The sequence below is a fragment of the Eucyclogobius newberryi genome, unplaced genomic scaffold, assembly GCF_026437365.1.
Source record: "Eucyclogobius newberryi isolate DKJ021-1_F unplaced genomic scaffold, fEucNew1.0.hap1 SCAF_6, whole genome shotgun sequence".
Taxonomy (NCBI): domain Eukaryota; kingdom Metazoa; phylum Chordata; class Actinopteri; order Gobiiformes; family Gobiidae; genus Eucyclogobius; species Eucyclogobius newberryi.
Genome location: NW_027316278.1, coordinates 10449640 through 10468102, shown reverse-complemented (window position 1 = coordinate 10468102; position 18463 = coordinate 10449640). Strand labels below are relative to the sequence as shown.

Here is an 18463-nt window from a genome sequence, read left to right as displayed (position 1 = left end):
TCTTCTCCATCTTGTCTCACTTCCTCTTCACTCTTTTCCTCTTTTTCATTCACTGTTTTTCTGTCTTTTCTCTCTCTATTTCTCTTTTCTCTCTCTCTTTTCCTCTTTTTTGTCACTTTTCCTCTACATTTCTGTCTTTCCTTCTTTTTTCTCTTTGTCTCTTGCTCTTTTTGTCTCTTTTTCCCCCCTTTTTATCCATCTTGTCTCGCTTTTCCTTTTATCTCTTTTTTATGCTTTCCTCTTTTTCCTCTCTCCCTCTCTCCTCCCCTCCCGTCTCTCTGTCCCTTTTGCTCTTTTTGTCTCTTTTTCTCTTTTTTCCTCTTTTCTCCATCTTGTCTCGCTTTTCCTCTTATCTCTTTTCTCCCCCTCTCCCTCCCTCTCTCTGCAGTCGCTCCGGGGAGATGAACGGCTACACGGCGGCTCTCAGGGACCAGTACATAAACACGTCGATGCCCGCGCACTACCAGCTGCTGCCTCACCTCTTCACCTACGCGGCTCAGTCGGGCCTGCTGGCCCCTCAGCCCCGCGGCGTGTACCCCCAGTCACATCCCCTGGTCCTCCAGCTGGTGGCAGCAGAGGACCTCAGCCCCCTGGCCACGCCCATGCTCATAGAGGACGGGTCAGTACCACACGTTCATGACTCTTGTGTTCGTTTTAAGGCAAGTTTATTTGTAGAGCACATTTCATACTCAAGGCGATTCAAAGTGCTTCACAGCAGGAAAAATGCATTCAAATCACAAAGAAATACAATAAAAGGAACTAAATAAAAAATAAAAAACACCTAGCCAAATCCAAATTTATCGGATCTAAATGGTAGTTTTAGAATTGTAGAGAATTTCTCTAAAGAAAGACATTTTAAGGTGCTATTTTTAAGCTAACATTTAAAGGTGCTGGGTACTACCTCAAAATAGTCCCAGATACATCTTTTAGTATTCAAAATGTCAAAAATAAATAGAATAAAAAAGGGTAACGTGTAAATAATTTAAGACCTAAAAGAGAAGAGTGCAAAGAAAAATCCTTTCAGTCATATGCACAGCTAAACAAAACTTAGCTTAGATTTGAACATTGTCAGAGTAGAAGCCTGTCTCACATCTTCAGGAAGACTGTCCCAGATTTTAGCTGCATAAAACTGAAACGCAGATTCCCCATGTTTAGTCCTGATTTTAAACTGGCTTATCGTTTATTTTTATTTATTTTATTGTCCTACAAAGGTGACAAACCGAATGAGCTAGAACGCGTCATACCAGAAGAACACGCGTGTCATTCAGAGCGTTGCACGTCGTCTTCCCTCATCACATCTTCTGGCTCTGTGCAGGTACAAGGTGACCCAGGTGGAGCTGTTTGCCCTGCTGTGCCGTTTGGCCGACGAGCTGCTGTTCCGTCAGATCTCGTGGATAAAGAAGCTGCCGTTCTTCTGCGAGCTGTCCATCGAGGACTACACGTGTCTGCTGAGTTCCACCTGGCAGGAGCTCATCCTCCTGTCCTGCCTGACCATCTACAGCGCCCAGATCTTCGGAGACCTGGCCGACGTCACGGCCAAGTACACGCCGTCTGACGAGGAGCTGCAGGGGTGAGCGCCATGTTTTTACTGCACTGCGTTCACTCATGTGGAGCTGCTTTATGTGAAGCTGGTCATGGTATTTGACATGATATCAAAGGAGACTAGTGTCGAATAGGGATGTCATGATGTCAAATTTTACGATTGTTGTGAGAAAAAACATCAAGATTTAACGATTACCGTACGTTTCGGGCAATACAGCGCTCCTGAATAAAACCGCTCCAACGGAATTTACAAAGGAACAAGAAATTATACGTATACGGGCCGCGCCTTTCAATATACCGCAGTTGCCCACGTTGTAACATGAGATATTTACACACGCTGGTTGTCTTTGGACCGTCTTTGGACCGTCTTTGGACCGCCTTTGGACCGCCTTTGGACCGTCTTTGGACCGCCTTTGGACCGTCTTTGGACCGCCTTTGGACCGTCTTTGGACCGCCTTTGGACCGTCTTTGGACCGTCTCTGGACCGTCTCTGGACCGTCTTTTGACCGTCTTTTGACAACTGATAAAGGCCGTCGCCCCCCCACGACCGCGGGGTACGAGCCACCAGAGCATGACTCTAATACCCCGCCTACATCACCCCTCCCCCTCAAACAGTACAGACTTTATACTACTTCCTGTTCATGACCGCACAGTTTGAGAGTTACGTCCCCATTGGCTTTTATGTTCAGTGTGATGTGGAGAATAAGTTTGACAAATTTCTACTGTTTTTGTGATGAAAATGAAAATTGGGGTGGTTTGTGGGAGGGGCAAAAATAAATAAATAATAATAAGGCAAACAATTTTTTTTGACCATTTCTTTCCACCATATTGTGCCCAGTCACAAATGAACCCGCAATAAAATGTTTTCAGTGTTTTATGACCAATAGATTGTCTTTCCTGAATTAAAAAAAATAAAATTTGAAGAGGGCACTAGAGAGCCATTTTATAAGATGACCACTACATTTGCAAATGACTGCGTTCAGTTTGGAAATCTTACCAATGCTCCAGTGACATTTTTCAAACTGATAACATTTCATTGTCAGTAAAACAACGTCATATTTTTCCTGTGACTTTTTTGCCCTCGGGCTCCCACTGGCCCCATGTTAATCGATATTTGGAATGCTGCTTTCAATATTTTTTCACTAAATTAGAGCTCACTGAGTTGTATTTTCGATACGCTCAAACTTATCCGTCTTTGTTTACTACTCAATTTTTGCTTTTTTTTTTGCCCCTGGATATCATTTTACAAGTGATTCTCTTCCTTCAGCTCGGGCCTAATAATAATAATAATAATAAAACAAAATAGGTTGTTTTGGCCATCTACAAAGGCCGTACATTTCACTTTTACATGTCTGTGTCGTGATACAAGTTTGGACCAGGTATTATGATTGGACCGGGGCCAGCGGGGAAGTGGTGCGTGAACGGGAGGACTCGGCAGGACAGCGCAGCGGCTAGCACCGTCCCACCAGACCAGACTGCGGGGGCCCGTCCCCATCTAAATCACTCCAAATGATCTGCCCGCCCGACACATCTCGGGCTAATATACGGCACGGTTGTTTTCACAGCACGGTAGGAGTGCGCGTCCTGATTTACGGTGGCAAAGTGCGTTGATACCGGCGCACATAAAGATTGCAAAGTTGCGAGGCTAATTCTCAGTTGATGAGGGGCTTTAAACGCAATGCATCTTGTGTTCGGAGAGAAATTCCCCTCACATTTCTGACGCGCACCCTCCCTAAACGCCGCCCCGGTCGCTGGAGCGGAGCCGCTATCTCATCGATTTCCATGTGAATCGGTGGAGGATTTTGGCCCCGGCTTTCTTGTTCATTTTCAAAGCGCTGATTTATCTGCCCGTAACACGTCGGCGCGCGGTATTTTAACGGCTGTGAACTCTCTCCCCCAGCTTCAGCGAGGACGGCATGGAGGTAATGGAGCGCCTGATCTATCTGTACCGCAAGTTCCACCAGCTGAAGATCAGTAATGAGGAGTACGCCTGCATGAAAGCCATCAACTTCCTCAACCAGGGTAAGAGTGATGGGTGCAGACTTTCTCACGGGCACTGGGACGGCGTTACTGGAGGTGGTGGCTGTAGGGAATATTGTAAATACTTCATAGTGTTTATTTTTCCATTATTATTATTAGTACTATTAGTATTATCTTGTCTTACGCTAGCTGTTTTTTATTTATTTTATATATTATATTTTATTTATTTTTATTATTTTATTATTATTATTTTTTTATCTTTATTTTTTTTTTTTATTATTATTTTATTTATTTTTTTAATTATTTGTATCTTTATTTTTTTCCTCGTCCATCCCTTGTTGGGAAATGGGAGGTTTTGTCTGTAGGAATCTTTGTTTATAAGAGTTCTTCTATTAAGTTCTTCCTATAAGTTATCTGTCCTTTTCCTCTGTATCTGCCTGCGTTGCAACAATGAAATTTCCCCATGTGTGGACAATAAAGGAATATCTTATCTTATCTTATCTTATATTAGTGTCCCAAATACTAAAATGCTCGATACCACAATAACAACAAGGAAACGAAGACAATAGACTGTAATTTCCAGCACAAAATAATCGTTCTTTCTTTGCTTTTATAGTTCTGATGAAGACAAAAAACATTTTACTTCCAAACAAGTGTCTTAAATGATTAAAAGTTAAAGTAATGACGACATTTCAGATTCAAAAGTTTATTTCTATACCAAAGAAAAAGTCCCAAATACTAAATAGTTTCCATATTTTCATAATAACTGTTTTATTGAGGGTTTTTTGGATCATTTTTTCATTCATTTTTAATTTATCATGTGGACTTACTGCTTATGAAAATGTTTCTGACCTCAACAACTGGTCAGATTGTTGTAGTTTGAATAATCATTTAATAAAAAATGATCAGATATTCGAGTATTCCGATAACAATATTCAGAAATGTGTCAAACGTGTCTTTAAATGCATTCGTTTAGGTTTAATCATCAGACAAAATGTTGAAATGTCTGCGAAATATCCCCATATATTATTTATTTGAACATTTACAACATAACTTTATTCATAATCGGCTCCATTTGTCACTTTTTTGAAACAATAATTCAAATTTAGCCGATCTTCAAACCAACATTCATGGCATCATCTAAATTATGACGTATTTTCGTGCCAACGTTTTATACAATGATCAAAACTCTATTGGATATTATATATTTATGTGTTTTTGGTGCAGATATCCGGGGCCTGTCCAACGTGTCCCAGCTCGAGCAGTTGAACAAGCGCTACTGGTACGTGTGCCAGGACTACACCGAGTACAAGTACCCGCACCAGCCCAAACGCTTCCCCGAAATCATGATGTGTCTGCCCGAGATCCGCTGCATCGCCGGTGAGTCCCAGCCCCGCCCCAGCCCCGCCCCGAATACCGTTACCACCGTTACCACCGTTACCTCCGTTACCTCATGCTGGCGTTCCCACTTTGTTATAGCAGTTGTTTTCGCCATCGTAATTACCGTATTTTCCGGAGAATAAGTCGCACCAGCCAAAAAAATGCATAATAGAGAAGAAAAAAACATATATAAGTTGCACTGGAGTATGAAAATGCGGTTGCAAGTGTGAAAATAACAAATAATATCACATATAAGTCGCTCCGGAGTATAAGTATACAAGTATAAGTCGCACCCCGGCCAAAACTGAATGAATAAAAGTGCGGCTTATAGTCTGGAAAATATGGTAGTCAGTTCTGTTTCCACCCCAGAAAGTGTATTATAAAAGCAGAACGTCGAAAAAGATCCAATGTTTATTTCACTTTTGTGCCTGAAAAAGATGATCTAAAGCTGTGTTAAGGTCCTGGGGTAAATCTGGTCCCGTGTCTGCAATTTGGGCTGTTTTTGGTCCCATGAATTGAATGTAGGTCGAGACAAAATGTCTCCACGGCCCAGATTTGAACTAAAAACAATACTGTTAATTCGCAATCGACCATTTTTCCATTATAATTTTTCTGCAATTTAAAAGCACAAAACACGAAACAAGCTGCGGCAAGTGTAACCCGGAAGTACTAGCCGTTGTCGTGGCAACAGAGGGCAGCACGAAGGCTCTGTCAGGTGCTTTTTTTGGTTTAAAGTTGAGCTCGAGGGGCCGTGTCAGTGTGAACGCATTAAAAGAAGCAGTTTCATAAGGAATCCGATCGAAACGACGTAAAGTGCGACGTAAAGTGCGGCGTAAAGTCTGGCGTAAAGTGCGGTGTAAAGAGCAACGTAAAGTGAGGCGTAAAGTGCGACGTAAAGTGCGGTGTAAAGTGCGACGTAAAGTGCGGCGTAAAGTGCGGCGTAAAGAGCAACGTAAAGTGCGGCGTAAAGTGCGGCGTAAAGTGCAACGTAAAGTGCGGCGTAAAGAGCAACGTAAAGTGCGGCGTAAAGTGCGGCGTAAAGAGCAACGTAAAGTGCGGCGTAAAGTGCGGCGTAAAGTGCAACGTAAAGTGCGGCGTAAAGTGCGGCGTAAAGTGCGGCGTAAAGTGCGGCGTACAGTGCGGCGTAAAGTGCAACGTAAAGTGCGGCGTAAAGTGCGGCGTAAAGTGCGGCGTAAAGTGCAACGTAAAGTGCGGCGTAAAGTGCGGCGTAAAGTGCGGCGTACAGTGCGGCGTAAAGTGCGGCGTAAAGTGCGGCGTAAAGTGCGGCGTAAAGTGCGGCGTACAGTGCGGCGTAAAGTGCGGCGTAAAGTGCGCTAACGACACGGGAACACGCAGGACATAACACGTAGCCAATAGAAGCTAACGACAAAGTGTTATTGAAATGGGTCAGAAAGGTTTAAACTTCTCCTGCACATCATTATTTCAGTTTAAAAATGAGGCCAAACCAACTTAAAGTGATTCTCGTGTGTTTTTCCCTTCACGAATGTCGTAAATCACCACAGTATTTCTACTTTTGCCTCAACTTAAAACATTTTCATTGTATCGAGTCGCATTGTCGTGCTCAAAGTGCGCGTGAGGCTAAGGACACATTTGTATGTAGATTTCATGCTACATTTAAAAAGCAGAATTTGACCGTGAGCTCTCCAAAATCTTCGCCGTCGAAAATCCAAAGGGGGGAACAAACGGTATCGCGTCGGTTGAATTAGCATAGAAGCGGCTCCATTGTCGAGCCGTAACCTTCTCCTGCCGTATGCAAATGTTAAAACACTCAACAAAAACAACTCCGGGACTCGGGAGAAGCGCCGGCGTCCGAGGAGCCCGACTCGTCTAACGCTGTGATTTGTCTTCGTCCTCAGGCAAGTTGGTGAATGTGCCACTGGAACAGCTCCCCCTGCTGTTCAAGGCTGTACTGCACTCCTGCAAAACCAGCCTGAACAACTACAGGAGCGGCCAGTCCCCCTGCGTGACCACTGCCCCGGGAAACTAACCCCCCGGCCCTCCCACACCCCCCCCCCACACCCCTACACACACCCCTCCCACCCCACGACAGACCGAACAAGTGGAGGGCCTGGTCTCCCCTCTTTGTGAATGTGACAAGCAGCTATAGTATGTTTTTTGTAACTTTTGTCTTGATATATTTATTACACGACAGAGCTGAATGTATGCTGATTTACACTGTGCACATGCTTCTGTACAAACCAAATGCTCGTAGATGCATTGGAGTTTACAAGTGTCCACCCGGTTGGCTCGATGTGTCGCTGTGTTGCCATTGTTAGAGCTAGACTTCTAAAATATTATAGAGTTTATTTTATCCCGTCGGGGGAGGCCACACGTGACGAGTGTTTTGAAACTACCTCAGGAAGTTGTTGTTGTTTTCGGGGAGCTTTTCATTGAGTTCGATGATGAGTCTCCCAGTGGTAAACTTAACCTGTGGACGCTTCTGCACCCTAATCACTGAACGCTGAATGTTGAACGGAGCGGCGAAATCAAACGTGCCCGGACAGTGTTTGGTTACAAAGCGTGGTTAGATGTGATCATACGGCCCATAGAGTATACTAAAGTCTATAGAGGCGCATTTATCATTGAACATTCCAGAGTTTAAGTGACAGTGGGATCTTCAATAGAAAAGAAAAACTTGGAGCATACGGGTATTTTTTACAATCATAGATTGGGGTTTTATTGCTAAACGGATGCCTCAGTTTAAATGCATTTCTATGAGCGACTTGGTTAATGTGACCTATACGCATGAACCATGGCATTAAAGTTAGAACTTGGAGACATGTGCATATACTGTAGGTTCTTCATTAACTTCTAAAAGAAGCTCATTCAAAACTGAGCCATCCCTTTACGACAGGGGAAGGGAGGATAGCTAGGTTAGCTGTTAGTTTTATTTGACCCAAGTGTTTATGCAAATGCTTTTCCCAAGCCCACAGTCGGGCTGGGAGCTGATAGAGACAAAGATTTCTTGTCCACGAAGGATCAGGACGAGAAATGAATCAATCTGCGTAAGGGCAGCGCCTCTGCTGGACAGACATGTGGTCAGACATGTGAAATGCTGCTACACATGCACACACTCCTCGTGCACAAGAATGAGTAGTAAATATGCAAAGAGGCTCGTGAGGAAGTCCACTCTGCCACTGCCTTTTGTGCCACGATCCTTGTGCACTGAAGCTGCTGCGTGTCAGGCTGAAGAGCAGCGTATTGCACAGTCCACTCAAATTGATTGCTTTTTCAAAAAAATGTAGAGATTCAGATATCGACAAGTTTAAACCGCTTGACTCGTGTTGCTGGTCAGTCTGTCGGCCCGATGGCCCACAGCCTCCAGGAGTCGCACCTCCTGCTCATCCTGACAGATATGCACATGTTCAAAAGACAAAGCCGCACGAAATTGGGCTTTTTTTTGTTTCTTTTTTTTTTTTTTTAATGTTATTTTTTGGAAGCTCATGAATCCCGTCATAACCCAGTGTAAATGCAGACAGAATGCAGTGGTTTGCACACGTGGCTGCAGCTGTCGCCCGGCGTGCTCCTCTCAGGCCCGCGTGGCCTGGGTCTAAACAGGGTAAAGTGAGTGATTCAGGAGTACTTCGGCGCGCACGCTGATGTACTTGTAGTATTAGTAGTAGTAGGTGCCAGGACATCGTAGGTCCTTCATAGACAAGTGTTTTTCTTTTGTTGTTTTTTTGAGTCTTTTTTTCATTTGTTTTTTTTTCGTTTGTTCATTCCGCTCGGTGAGTCCCAAACCCCACCCACCTCGCCCCGCCCCACAGGTCACATGGGTGTATAGTTTGAAGGCGTAGGACTCTGGGCGGTGCCTGTCACGGCATCAGCAGCTGTTCCTCTTTAACATCTCCCTTCACTTTTACTTTTTTTTTAAATAAATTGACACGTACCGTTGTAGTTATTGTGAATGTTTTTGTTGTTATTTCACATATTCATTGTCTTTTTCTTTTTTTTTTTCTTTTTTTTTTTGTGGAGTGAAGACAAAGATCATTTTTCTAAACGTTTAAAACACTATTTTTAAGGGTTGTTTGTTCACAATGTTACAATACTAACTACTGGAGGCCTTTATCATGCATTATTCACTCCTCACACAAGAAACCACTCAACAAATGGATTTTTTTTTACTTTTATACATTCTCTCCGCTACTAATTCATTGAAATCATTTGTTGAGGTGACTCTGGACTCTCAGGGATATTGTACTTTTTGTGTGTGTGTATTTTTTTTTTTTAAAGGGAAAAGTCTTATCAGATCCTCAGCCAAAATGTTACTATTTCCAATGCGAATGTATGTTTTGTAATGGCTATATTTGAACTCACACACACACACACACACACACACTACTGTCCCGTACGTGCATAAGCCAGCCCACCGGCGCCGTATCTAAGGAATGCACAGATAGCTTTCCATGGCTCGCGATCTGAAGGTTTCTTTTTCTTTTTTTTTCCTTCTTATTTTTTCTTACTTTTTTTCAAACTCTCAAACATTTTTAACCAAAGCAACAACACAAAATAACTGAAACCGCAGCTACCTTACACTGCCACCTCCCACTCTCCCGTTTTTTTTGATACTGACAAACTTTATTTTTCGTGTTTATTCTGTAGTTTTTTTGGGATATGTCCATTTTTCTGTACTGAAACTACCTCTTTATCATGTTGCTAACTTTTCAAATCGATTTTTTTTGTCTTATTTATTGGTTTCATTGCTCCTTGTTTCCGCCACGTGGCCTGGTGTATCATCTCACTCTTCTTTCTTTTGTTTTTTTTACATTTGCCTCAAGCGTTTTCGTCCCTCGCCGCGACCTTCACATCCAAATACCTGAGGAATCCTCTCTCTCTCTCCTTCCTCTTTTTAATTTTTTTTTTTTGAAAGCGCTAGTTGTTTTTTGTTACGTCCTTTTTTTTAAGTAGGATTTTAAATGCTTGTTTTAGATCAATAGTGTTGAGCCGCAGTCCGGAGAGCTGTTGAGAAATACAGCAGTTTCAGACATTTAAAAAACATGGTAAAGCGGCTGTGACAAAAGCTTTTTCTGTTTTCACCGTCCTGTAAAAAGAGATATTACAAAAGGACAGCGTGCAGAAGTCAAGCCTGAACGTAGGTGGCGCTACTATCTATACTTGCCTGAACTTTATCTTGAAACTATGTAAAAAAAATAAAACAAAAAAAAAAATTTATGAGCTTTTCACCAGAGCAGCTTTTTATCGTATTTCCATTAATTCATGCGTGTTCAGAAAACTCCGCCCACTGCTCTGTACTTTCTTCTGATTATTAAAAAAAAATCTGTTTTCAAGTTGAGGTCAAAAATATCACATGGCAATTTTTTTCACAATAAAAACACATGAATTAAATTAAAATGTGCCGCTGGCTACGGTGAAACGCCACCACAGAGAGGCGGGATCGTTTCTTTTACCACGCCGCTTTCATCAGCAATATGCAGTTTACAATGGACAAAAATGCAAAATGATGATCTACTTATGTTACGATTGAATCATGAATAACCCAAAAATATTGTAAAATTGTTCAAAAAGCAACCGTGCCCTTGACATAATGTGAAAAACAAAAAAAACAAGTGTAAAAAGCCTGTCAACACAACTTCCAGTCTTTTCCTGCACGTTTATATTTGACTTTGAAGATGATCTCCCTGATATTACAATAAATACATGTCGTTCTTGCCTAAATATTCAGACACAAATGCTAAATACGTTTGTGAATTTGAATTAATCGTTTGAATTCAGGCCGAGTCGAGCTAAATCAAAATCGAGGATGCGCCCCACTTTAAAACCACCCCAAATATCATCACGCCGACTTATTTCCACACTTGTCGCCGGTATATCCTGCACTCTCTCTTCCCCGAGGGCGTAATCGGTGTGTTTTCGGCCAGATTAAAGCGCGTGTTGAAGACGTATTCACTGATGTAGAAGGTGGTGAGACCCGAGCGCACGGGAGCGGTTTAAAGGAGCCGTGCGTTTGTGCCGCGGCGCTACAAAAGGACGGCGTGGAGAGCAGGTTTAAGTCTGGAGGGATGTTTGTCACAACGAGGGCTGCGAAAGATTGTTTTTTAAATAGTCGATTAGTCAAACGATTTTTTCTCAAATGTGCATTCATATTTTTAAATACAGTTTTAACCCAATGAATGTAAACGACTGCCAGATTGAGACAATAAAGTGTGTTACTGATGAAAATGACACACTTTTCTTTGTTTTTTTTGACGTTTTTGTTTGATCATGCCGCTTTTTTCACAATAAAATGTTGAGTTTTGATGGTGACTAACGATTATTAAAATAGTCAGCGATTGTTTAATAAATCGATTAGTCGCAGTCGTTACAGCTCTGCAAAAGTCACACCTTCAAATACATCATGATCGGGACTTTAAAGAGATTGGCCAGTACAAAACACTGAAAATACCAGAAAATGACAAGTTTTATTCTTTTTTCCCTTCTACAATTCCAGCATGTTTTAACTTTAACTCCATTTCACCTTTTCCCCCTTCAACCAAACCACATGTTGTACAATTCCATGTTTTGCCATGAAACGTGTGTGTAGTCTACGTGGTGAGGTTTTTAAACGCTCACAATCATGTTTTTTTATATTTTAAAAAAGAATATTATCATAACATCATTGCCTCTTGAATCATCCTCTGTCTGCCTCTCCACAAAGAAAGCAGTTGACGTGTTTTCTCTTCTCACTCCAACGTTTCAGTTGTTAAGAGCCGTCACTGTGGGGGAAACAACAGACACACACATATATATATTTAAAAGAAAATCATAGCAAATTGTAAGTGATCTATCTCAGGGAATAAAACCGTTTACACTACATCTGCCGACCGACCTCTCCAAACGCCTTTCTGCCTCTCTCTTTTGTCTGCTCCTGTTAACTACCTGTGAAGAATGTGATCCGTGTTCAAAAGCATGTTTAGAATGTATTAGGACTTGAAACCAAATAAAACGTGAGCGTTATGCAAGTGGACGGGTCTTTGTCCTGTTTCTTTCTCTCCTAAGTTTGGCGTGAGTCGCGGCGGGCGGGTGGGCGGGCGGCGGGCGGGCGGTGCAGGGGGCGGAGGACGGGCGAGAGCGGTGAGATGATGGGCCGCTGAGTGGGCGATACGGAGCTGATGAAGCGCACGGGGCCGGGGCTAACGAGCTGAAAGCACATTGGGACGCGTGTGGCCCTGACCCGCCTGCACACCACTCTACGGTGTTTTTCACAGACGGATACCAGCATTCAAAGGCAACGTGAGAAGTGTGTTTGGAGCCGGCGATGTGTTTTAAAACGGCCACAATCCACTCGTTAATTTGAATTTATAGCGGCGGAGGGAGCCAATTCATCCGCCTCGAGCCGTCTGCCCGTGCGAGGGTGACTCAGAAGCCCCGGCGCCGCTCACAAAGGGAATAAATTCAGCTTTAGACTAATTTCTTTTCATATGCGCTCGCTGGAAATATGTCATTCAAAGTGTTTTATAAGGAAAGTAACGGTATATATGAGTTCTGGCAGTGGTTAAGGGCACTTAACGCTCCTCTCACTACGAACTACTAACTGTCAAATAAAGCCCAAAACAACATATAAAGTGTCTTTTCTTCACATTTTTAAATCAAATCGAAGCACATATTTTGTCCCATTTCGTCCAAATTTTTCCCATTTTCTGAATGTCTGCCGGTCCTTGATTGTTGGAGCCGTTTATGTCATCCATGACCTTGTGATGGCCGCCTTCTCTGCTTCCAGATGTATGCACCAAAGGGATCCATCTATGCTCTCCATGACAGGAGTTTGAGGCCCCGGGCTCTCCTTTATCTGGGCCTCAAAACTCCTCCCATGGACAGAATGAATGGATGACTTTGGAGCAGTTTGTTGTCTATTTCCTTGTGATGACCGTCCTCCCTGCTGCCACAAGTATTCTCCAAAGGTCCATTTATTCTGTAGGGGTTATGGTTTGTCCGGCGAAAGTTTGTCTAAAATGTGCACTTACATTTAATCTTATGAAATCAATTCTATCAAAAGTCCAGACTACAACTTTAGCACTTGAGCCCGTGGTATAAAAGCCACATAGAATTATAATTGGAGTAAAAATACTATGTCATATCACACTTTCAGTCCTTTTCTAATGCTATCCAACACTTCACATTATCGACTTTATCTATTATACCAGTAACACTAAAGCATTTCAGCCAGATTCTTTTGCATCTACTGTGGTAATTATAAACTTGCATACAAATTCAGAGGTATTTCTACACAGGCTTATACCGACTTTAACTGAGGGAGGATTCAGAGAGGGAAGAAAACTATTTGTCAGACCAATTTTGTGACTGCTGCAGAACTTTTTCAAATGTTTCTGTCCTCGTGTGACACCCGTAGCTCATTCCCGAGGTCGGCAGGCCAAACCGACTGTCGTTTCAGACGCTCCACCTGAAACTTACAAATCAAAGTGCACATACCAGTACCGTATTTTCCGGAGTATAAGGCGCACCAGCCAAAAAATGCATAATAGAGAAGGAAAAAAACATATATAAGTTGCACTGGAGAATGAAATGCGGTTGCAAGTGTGAAAATAACAAATAATATCACATATAAGTCACTCTGGAGTATAAGTATAGATATAGATATAAGTATAAGTCGCACCCCGGCCAAAACTATGAAAAAAGGTGCAACTTATAGTCCAGAAAATACGGTACTTACTAAATACTGACTAAGAATGTAATGAATTCAGTAACTTTCCATTTTTCAAGACTACAATTTTACACTGGTCAAAGAAAACATGATGTATTTAGCATTGATCTATAACATAAGTGATCATTTCTTTACATTTTGCTCATGGTAAACCACAATCATGACCTAAAATGACTTCAAGCAATAGATTTTCATTATTATTTTTCCTGAAACATGACTACGCTGCATTGTTTAACTCTACCCAGCGTTTAAATTTTTTAATGACCAAAATAAGTACAGAGATGTGGGTGGGGCTAGGGGGTAGGTGGGAGGGATAATTCAGGAATCAATGGAAAACACATCTCTGAGAAAGTTGAAGTGAAGGAGAGAAAGTCGATGAGGGAAAAGTTGTATAGAAGTGGTAAAGAAGGTAAGTTTTGGGTTGAAATCATCACTTTCCATACACGTGCTACAGAAAAGTGCTCTCTATCTTTGGGAGGTGTAGAGGGAAACCAGAACTGGACGTTTATTAGCGAGGACCACGCCACGACAAACACATACAAATAGCAAATATAAGCTGTAAAAACCTGTCGAGCACTAGAGCTAAATGAAACTGTGGCAAACTGTGAGGCGTTTTAGGAGCTCGGAGATCACTGCTGAAGCCCAGAGCAGCTTCAACACTCTGAGGAGGCTAAAACAGCTAAAAGAGATAATTTTAACCAATATCAACAAGAATATTGAACTGAAAGTAAGATTGGTGTCAGATCAGAAATGAAAAAATACTAAAGATCGGCATTGGATCGGGAGCCAAGAAAATTACGCTAGTTTTGATTTAATTTTCTTTAAATTTAATTGTTCTTTTGCTAGTTTTTAATTTAATTTTCTGATTTTTGTTCCTATCTAGTTTTTAATTTAATTTTCAGATTTTTTTTTGCTCGTTTTTAATTTAATTTTCAGATGTTTCGATTTTTTAAGCCAGTTTTTAATTAAATTTTCCGATTTTTTTTTTTAGCTAGTTTTTAATTTCATTTTCAGATTATTTATTTTTTTCAACAACAATTTTATAGAAAAAGAATCAGACTGGAATCCTGTCTGAAAATACACAAATAAAGCAGCTTTAATGTAGAAACCCTAACCCACGCGGAACGGGAAGGACGTCGGCGATCTGCGCAAAACCTCGGAATGACGAGCTGCCCGAGAAGACGTGCGGGAGCGCCGAGATCGATGGGGAACGAGATCGTGACCTTTGCTGATGATATTGACTCTAGAGGTGTTATCTAGAAGCTGCGTTCTCATTCATTCCGACTCCTCGAACCGCCTACGAATTCCCGCAACGAAGCGCCTTCCCGCGGACGAATGGAGACGCGTCACGGAACTGCGGTTCAGAAATCCGTCAAATTTATGAACACTTTGGAACAAACAGAAACTTTTAAATCAAATCCTCTGTCTTCGTTGCACGCCTTACATCCTGAAAGCGTTATCTAAAAGTGTAATGGCGCGTCCCTTATCACCAGCTGCTCATGTCCTGTCCGTCCTGTGCTCGGTGTGACGGATGTCAAAGAGCCCGGGGGTCCTTCTGCTATCGCTCAATCTGCTCAAGGCTGACGCAGCACAGCACAGCCCCTCCCCAAATATAAATACGCACAAAAAAAACCTACCCCCCCTTCCACCCGTCCGAACGCTAATCAGATGTTCTGGAGTCAAGGCTGCCCGGTGCCTGCGTGAGCCGTCCCAAAGGTGCACGGTGTAACGTACCCACTTGTCATTAAATGTATCTGTTTTGCATATATTCCATTACAAACCGTTTTAAAGGAGAACTAAGTAACATTGGTACCGTATTAAATGTCTTTGTTAGCCGTTGTGATAGTTAAATGTGTGTTTTCAGGGCGTTTGACGTGTTTAAAATGTTTTGGTGTCTGTTCTCTGATTGTGTATTCTCACAAGGGAGCAGCAGGGGGAGCTCTATTCTGCTTTAGTGCTCAAAAATATCAGGCGTTCGTACGGTCAGTTAGGCTCACCTTTTCACAGATGTGACCAGTAACTTGCCCATCACCTTCTTGTCTCCATAGATACGTTTGATGCCATACTATTCACGGGTTTCAGCTTCCACAGCACGTTATATCCGTTATTTGAGGACTTTTTTTCCCGTTTTGAATTGTAAATTGCAACGGCAGCGGTCACATGTCTCCTAATTCTGACATCTCTATGCAAACGGGCAGGGAAAGTTACATAGGTGTACATTTGAACACGGCCTATCAGATATCTTTATAGCCACTGACATGCGCTGCCGTTTGGAATGAGATCACTTACCGTATAAAAAGTCATTTCCGTGGACTCTCGGGAGTAAAAAGAGGCACTAAACGCACTCAAACGCACTGCATCGTTTTAAAACACGCAACGGAACGAAACACAATTCCAATGTACAAAGTGAGAGGACAGGTTTGTTTATTCGAGTGAACGGGTTTAGTAGAAGAATCTGTCGAGCTCGTTGCGTCGAAGTTCAAAGTTTGGAACGAGACCAAACAAAGTGGCGGCACCAGTTCTGTTTCTGATGCATTTTGGCTGTACAATAACTCCATGGGTCTTGTCATTCTCCCATTGGCTTCTATTCTTGCTCTTGTACGAGGACGTCCCGTTTCTGTGATAGTGTCAGTATCACCAGCCCAAGATCACTGCTGAAGCCCAGAGCAGCTTCAACACTGTCTGAGGAGGCTAAAACAGCTAAAAGCGTTATGATAGAGATAGTTTTAACCGCTATTAACAAGAATATTGAACTGAAAGTAAGATTGGTGTCGGATCAAAAATTAAAAAAATATTAAATATCGGCATTGGATCGGGAGCCAAGAAAATTACGCTAGTTTTGATTCAATTTTCAGTTTTTAAATTTTTTTCTTAGCTAGTTTTTAATTTTATTTTCAGATTTTAGATTTTTTTTCTCAGCTAGTATTTATTTAATTTTCAGATTTTTTTTAATTTGTTTTAGCTAGTTTTTAATTCAATTTTCAGATATTTTTTTTGCTAGTTTTTAATTTTCAGATTTTTACATTGGTTTTAGCTAGTTTTTAATTTAATTTTCAGATGTTTGGATTTTTTCAAGCTAGTTTTTAATTCAATTTTCAGATGTATATTTTTAGCTAGTTTTTAAATTTCAGATTTTTACATTGGTTTTAGCTAGTTTTAATTTAATTTTCAGATTTTTTTCTTTTTTTTTTGCTAGTTTTCAATTTCATTTTCAGATGTTTAGATTTTTTTAAGGTAGTTTTTAATTAAATTTTCAGATATATTTTTTTTGCTAGTTTTTAATTTTCAGATTTTTGATTGATTTTAGCTAGTTTTTAATTTCATTTTCAGATTATTATTTTTTTTTCTTCAACAATCTAATAGAAAAGTGATCAGACTGGAATCCTGTCTGAAAATACACAAATAAAACAGTTTTAATATAGAAATACAATTGAATAACCACATGGACAAAACACACACAAAAAAAAAGCAATGTTCCGTACGTGCGTAGTTTTGATTACTTGAACTCTGTTACATCTAGTGTTTTGAACGTTCTGGACACAATTGCCCCTATAAAGGCTAAAATGGTTAAAAATAAGCAGAAGGCGCCGTGGAGAAATGATGATTCGGTCAGGGCACAGAAAAGCGAGTGCCGCCGGGCCGAACGGAAATGGCGCCAGTCAAAGCTCCAGGTTCAAAAAGAGATTTACAAAGAAAAGCTGAACATGTACAACCTAATCTTATGTAGAACTAGGGAAAGATATTTTTCTGAAATAATTGGAAGCTGCAGTAACAACTCGCGTGTCCTGTTTGCCACAGTAAACAGATTAACAAACCCTCCAGCTCAGCTGCCGTTAGAACTCATTTCCACATCCAAGTGTAATGAGTTTGCATTATTCTTTAATGACAAAGTTCAGGGCATTAAAAATGCTATAAATCCCACAATGCAAAAAATTACCCTAAAACCACCAAGACACTTAGAGCTAACTCACTTTGCACCAGTAACTGACAAAACTGTCCATGAGATCATCACCAGTCTGAGTTCATCTACATGCTGCCTTGATGTGTTACCCACCAAATTTCTAAAGTCTGTGCTGAACAGTTTGTTAGCACCATTCACTCACATAGTTAACATGTCGCTTCAATCTGGAACATTCCCAATGTCTTTGAAAACTGCGGTCATAAAGCCTCTCCTAAAGAAGAGCAGTCTTGATGCCGCAGTACTGAGTCATTACCGGCCCATCTCTAATCTGACATTTTGAAAAGGTTGTTTACCAACAGCTCACAGATTTCCTCTTAACAAACAACTCATTTGATGTTTTTCAGTCAGGTTTTAGACCTCATCACAGCACTGAGACTGCTCTTGTCAAGGTGACAAATGACATCCACCTGAACACTGACACGGGCAAAGCCTCAGTCTTAATTCTGTTAGATCTGAGTGCTGCTTTTGACACTGTCGATCATGGGATCCTCTTACAGAGACTAGAGGACTGGGTGGGCATCACTGGCACTGCCCTAAACTGGTTAAGGTCCTATCTGGAAGACAGGAAGTACTTTGTTGAAATTGGTAGCTGTGTCTCAGACCACATGACCCTGACCTGTGGAGTGCCCCAACGGTCAGTCCTGGGTCCCTTTCTGTTCAACCTCTACATGCTGCCATTAGGTCAGTTGATACGCAGTGAAAATGTGTCCTATCACAATTATGCAGACGACACTCAGATCTATGTTTCACTGTCGGCAGGTGACTATGGACCAGTAGATTCACTCTGTCACTGCATCCAACAGATCAGTTTGTGGATGCAAAACAACTTTCTCCAGCTGAACTCAGACAAGACTGAAATAATCGTTTTTGGCCCACAGAAACAAAGAGAAAGTGTTAGCGGTCACCTCCAGAGTCTCGCT

At 41.6% G+C, this 18463-nt stretch overlaps 1 protein-coding gene across 2 annotated transcripts in view; it reads left to right on the top strand.

Moving 5' to 3' along the window:
• Positions 1-8256, top strand: part of nr6a1a (nuclear receptor subfamily 6, group A, member 1a) — a 107150-nt gene extending 98894 nt beyond the window's left edge. Inside the window, exons 7-11 of one of the 2 annotated variants that reach the window (XM_072433676.1) lie at positions 389-619; positions 1316-1570; positions 3443-3564; positions 4750-4902; positions 6780-8256. In XM_072433676.1, the coding sequence (XP_072289777.1) occupies positions 389-619; positions 1316-1570; positions 3443-3564; positions 4750-4902; positions 6780-6910 (892 nt within the window). In that variant the 3' untranslated portion in view covers positions 6911-8256. The remainder of the gene's footprint in view (positions 1-388; positions 620-1315; positions 1571-3442; positions 3565-4749; positions 4903-6779) is intronic. The other variant, XM_072433677.1, reaches the window with a different exon arrangement.
• The last annotated feature ends 10207 nt before the right edge of the window (positions 8257-18463 follow it).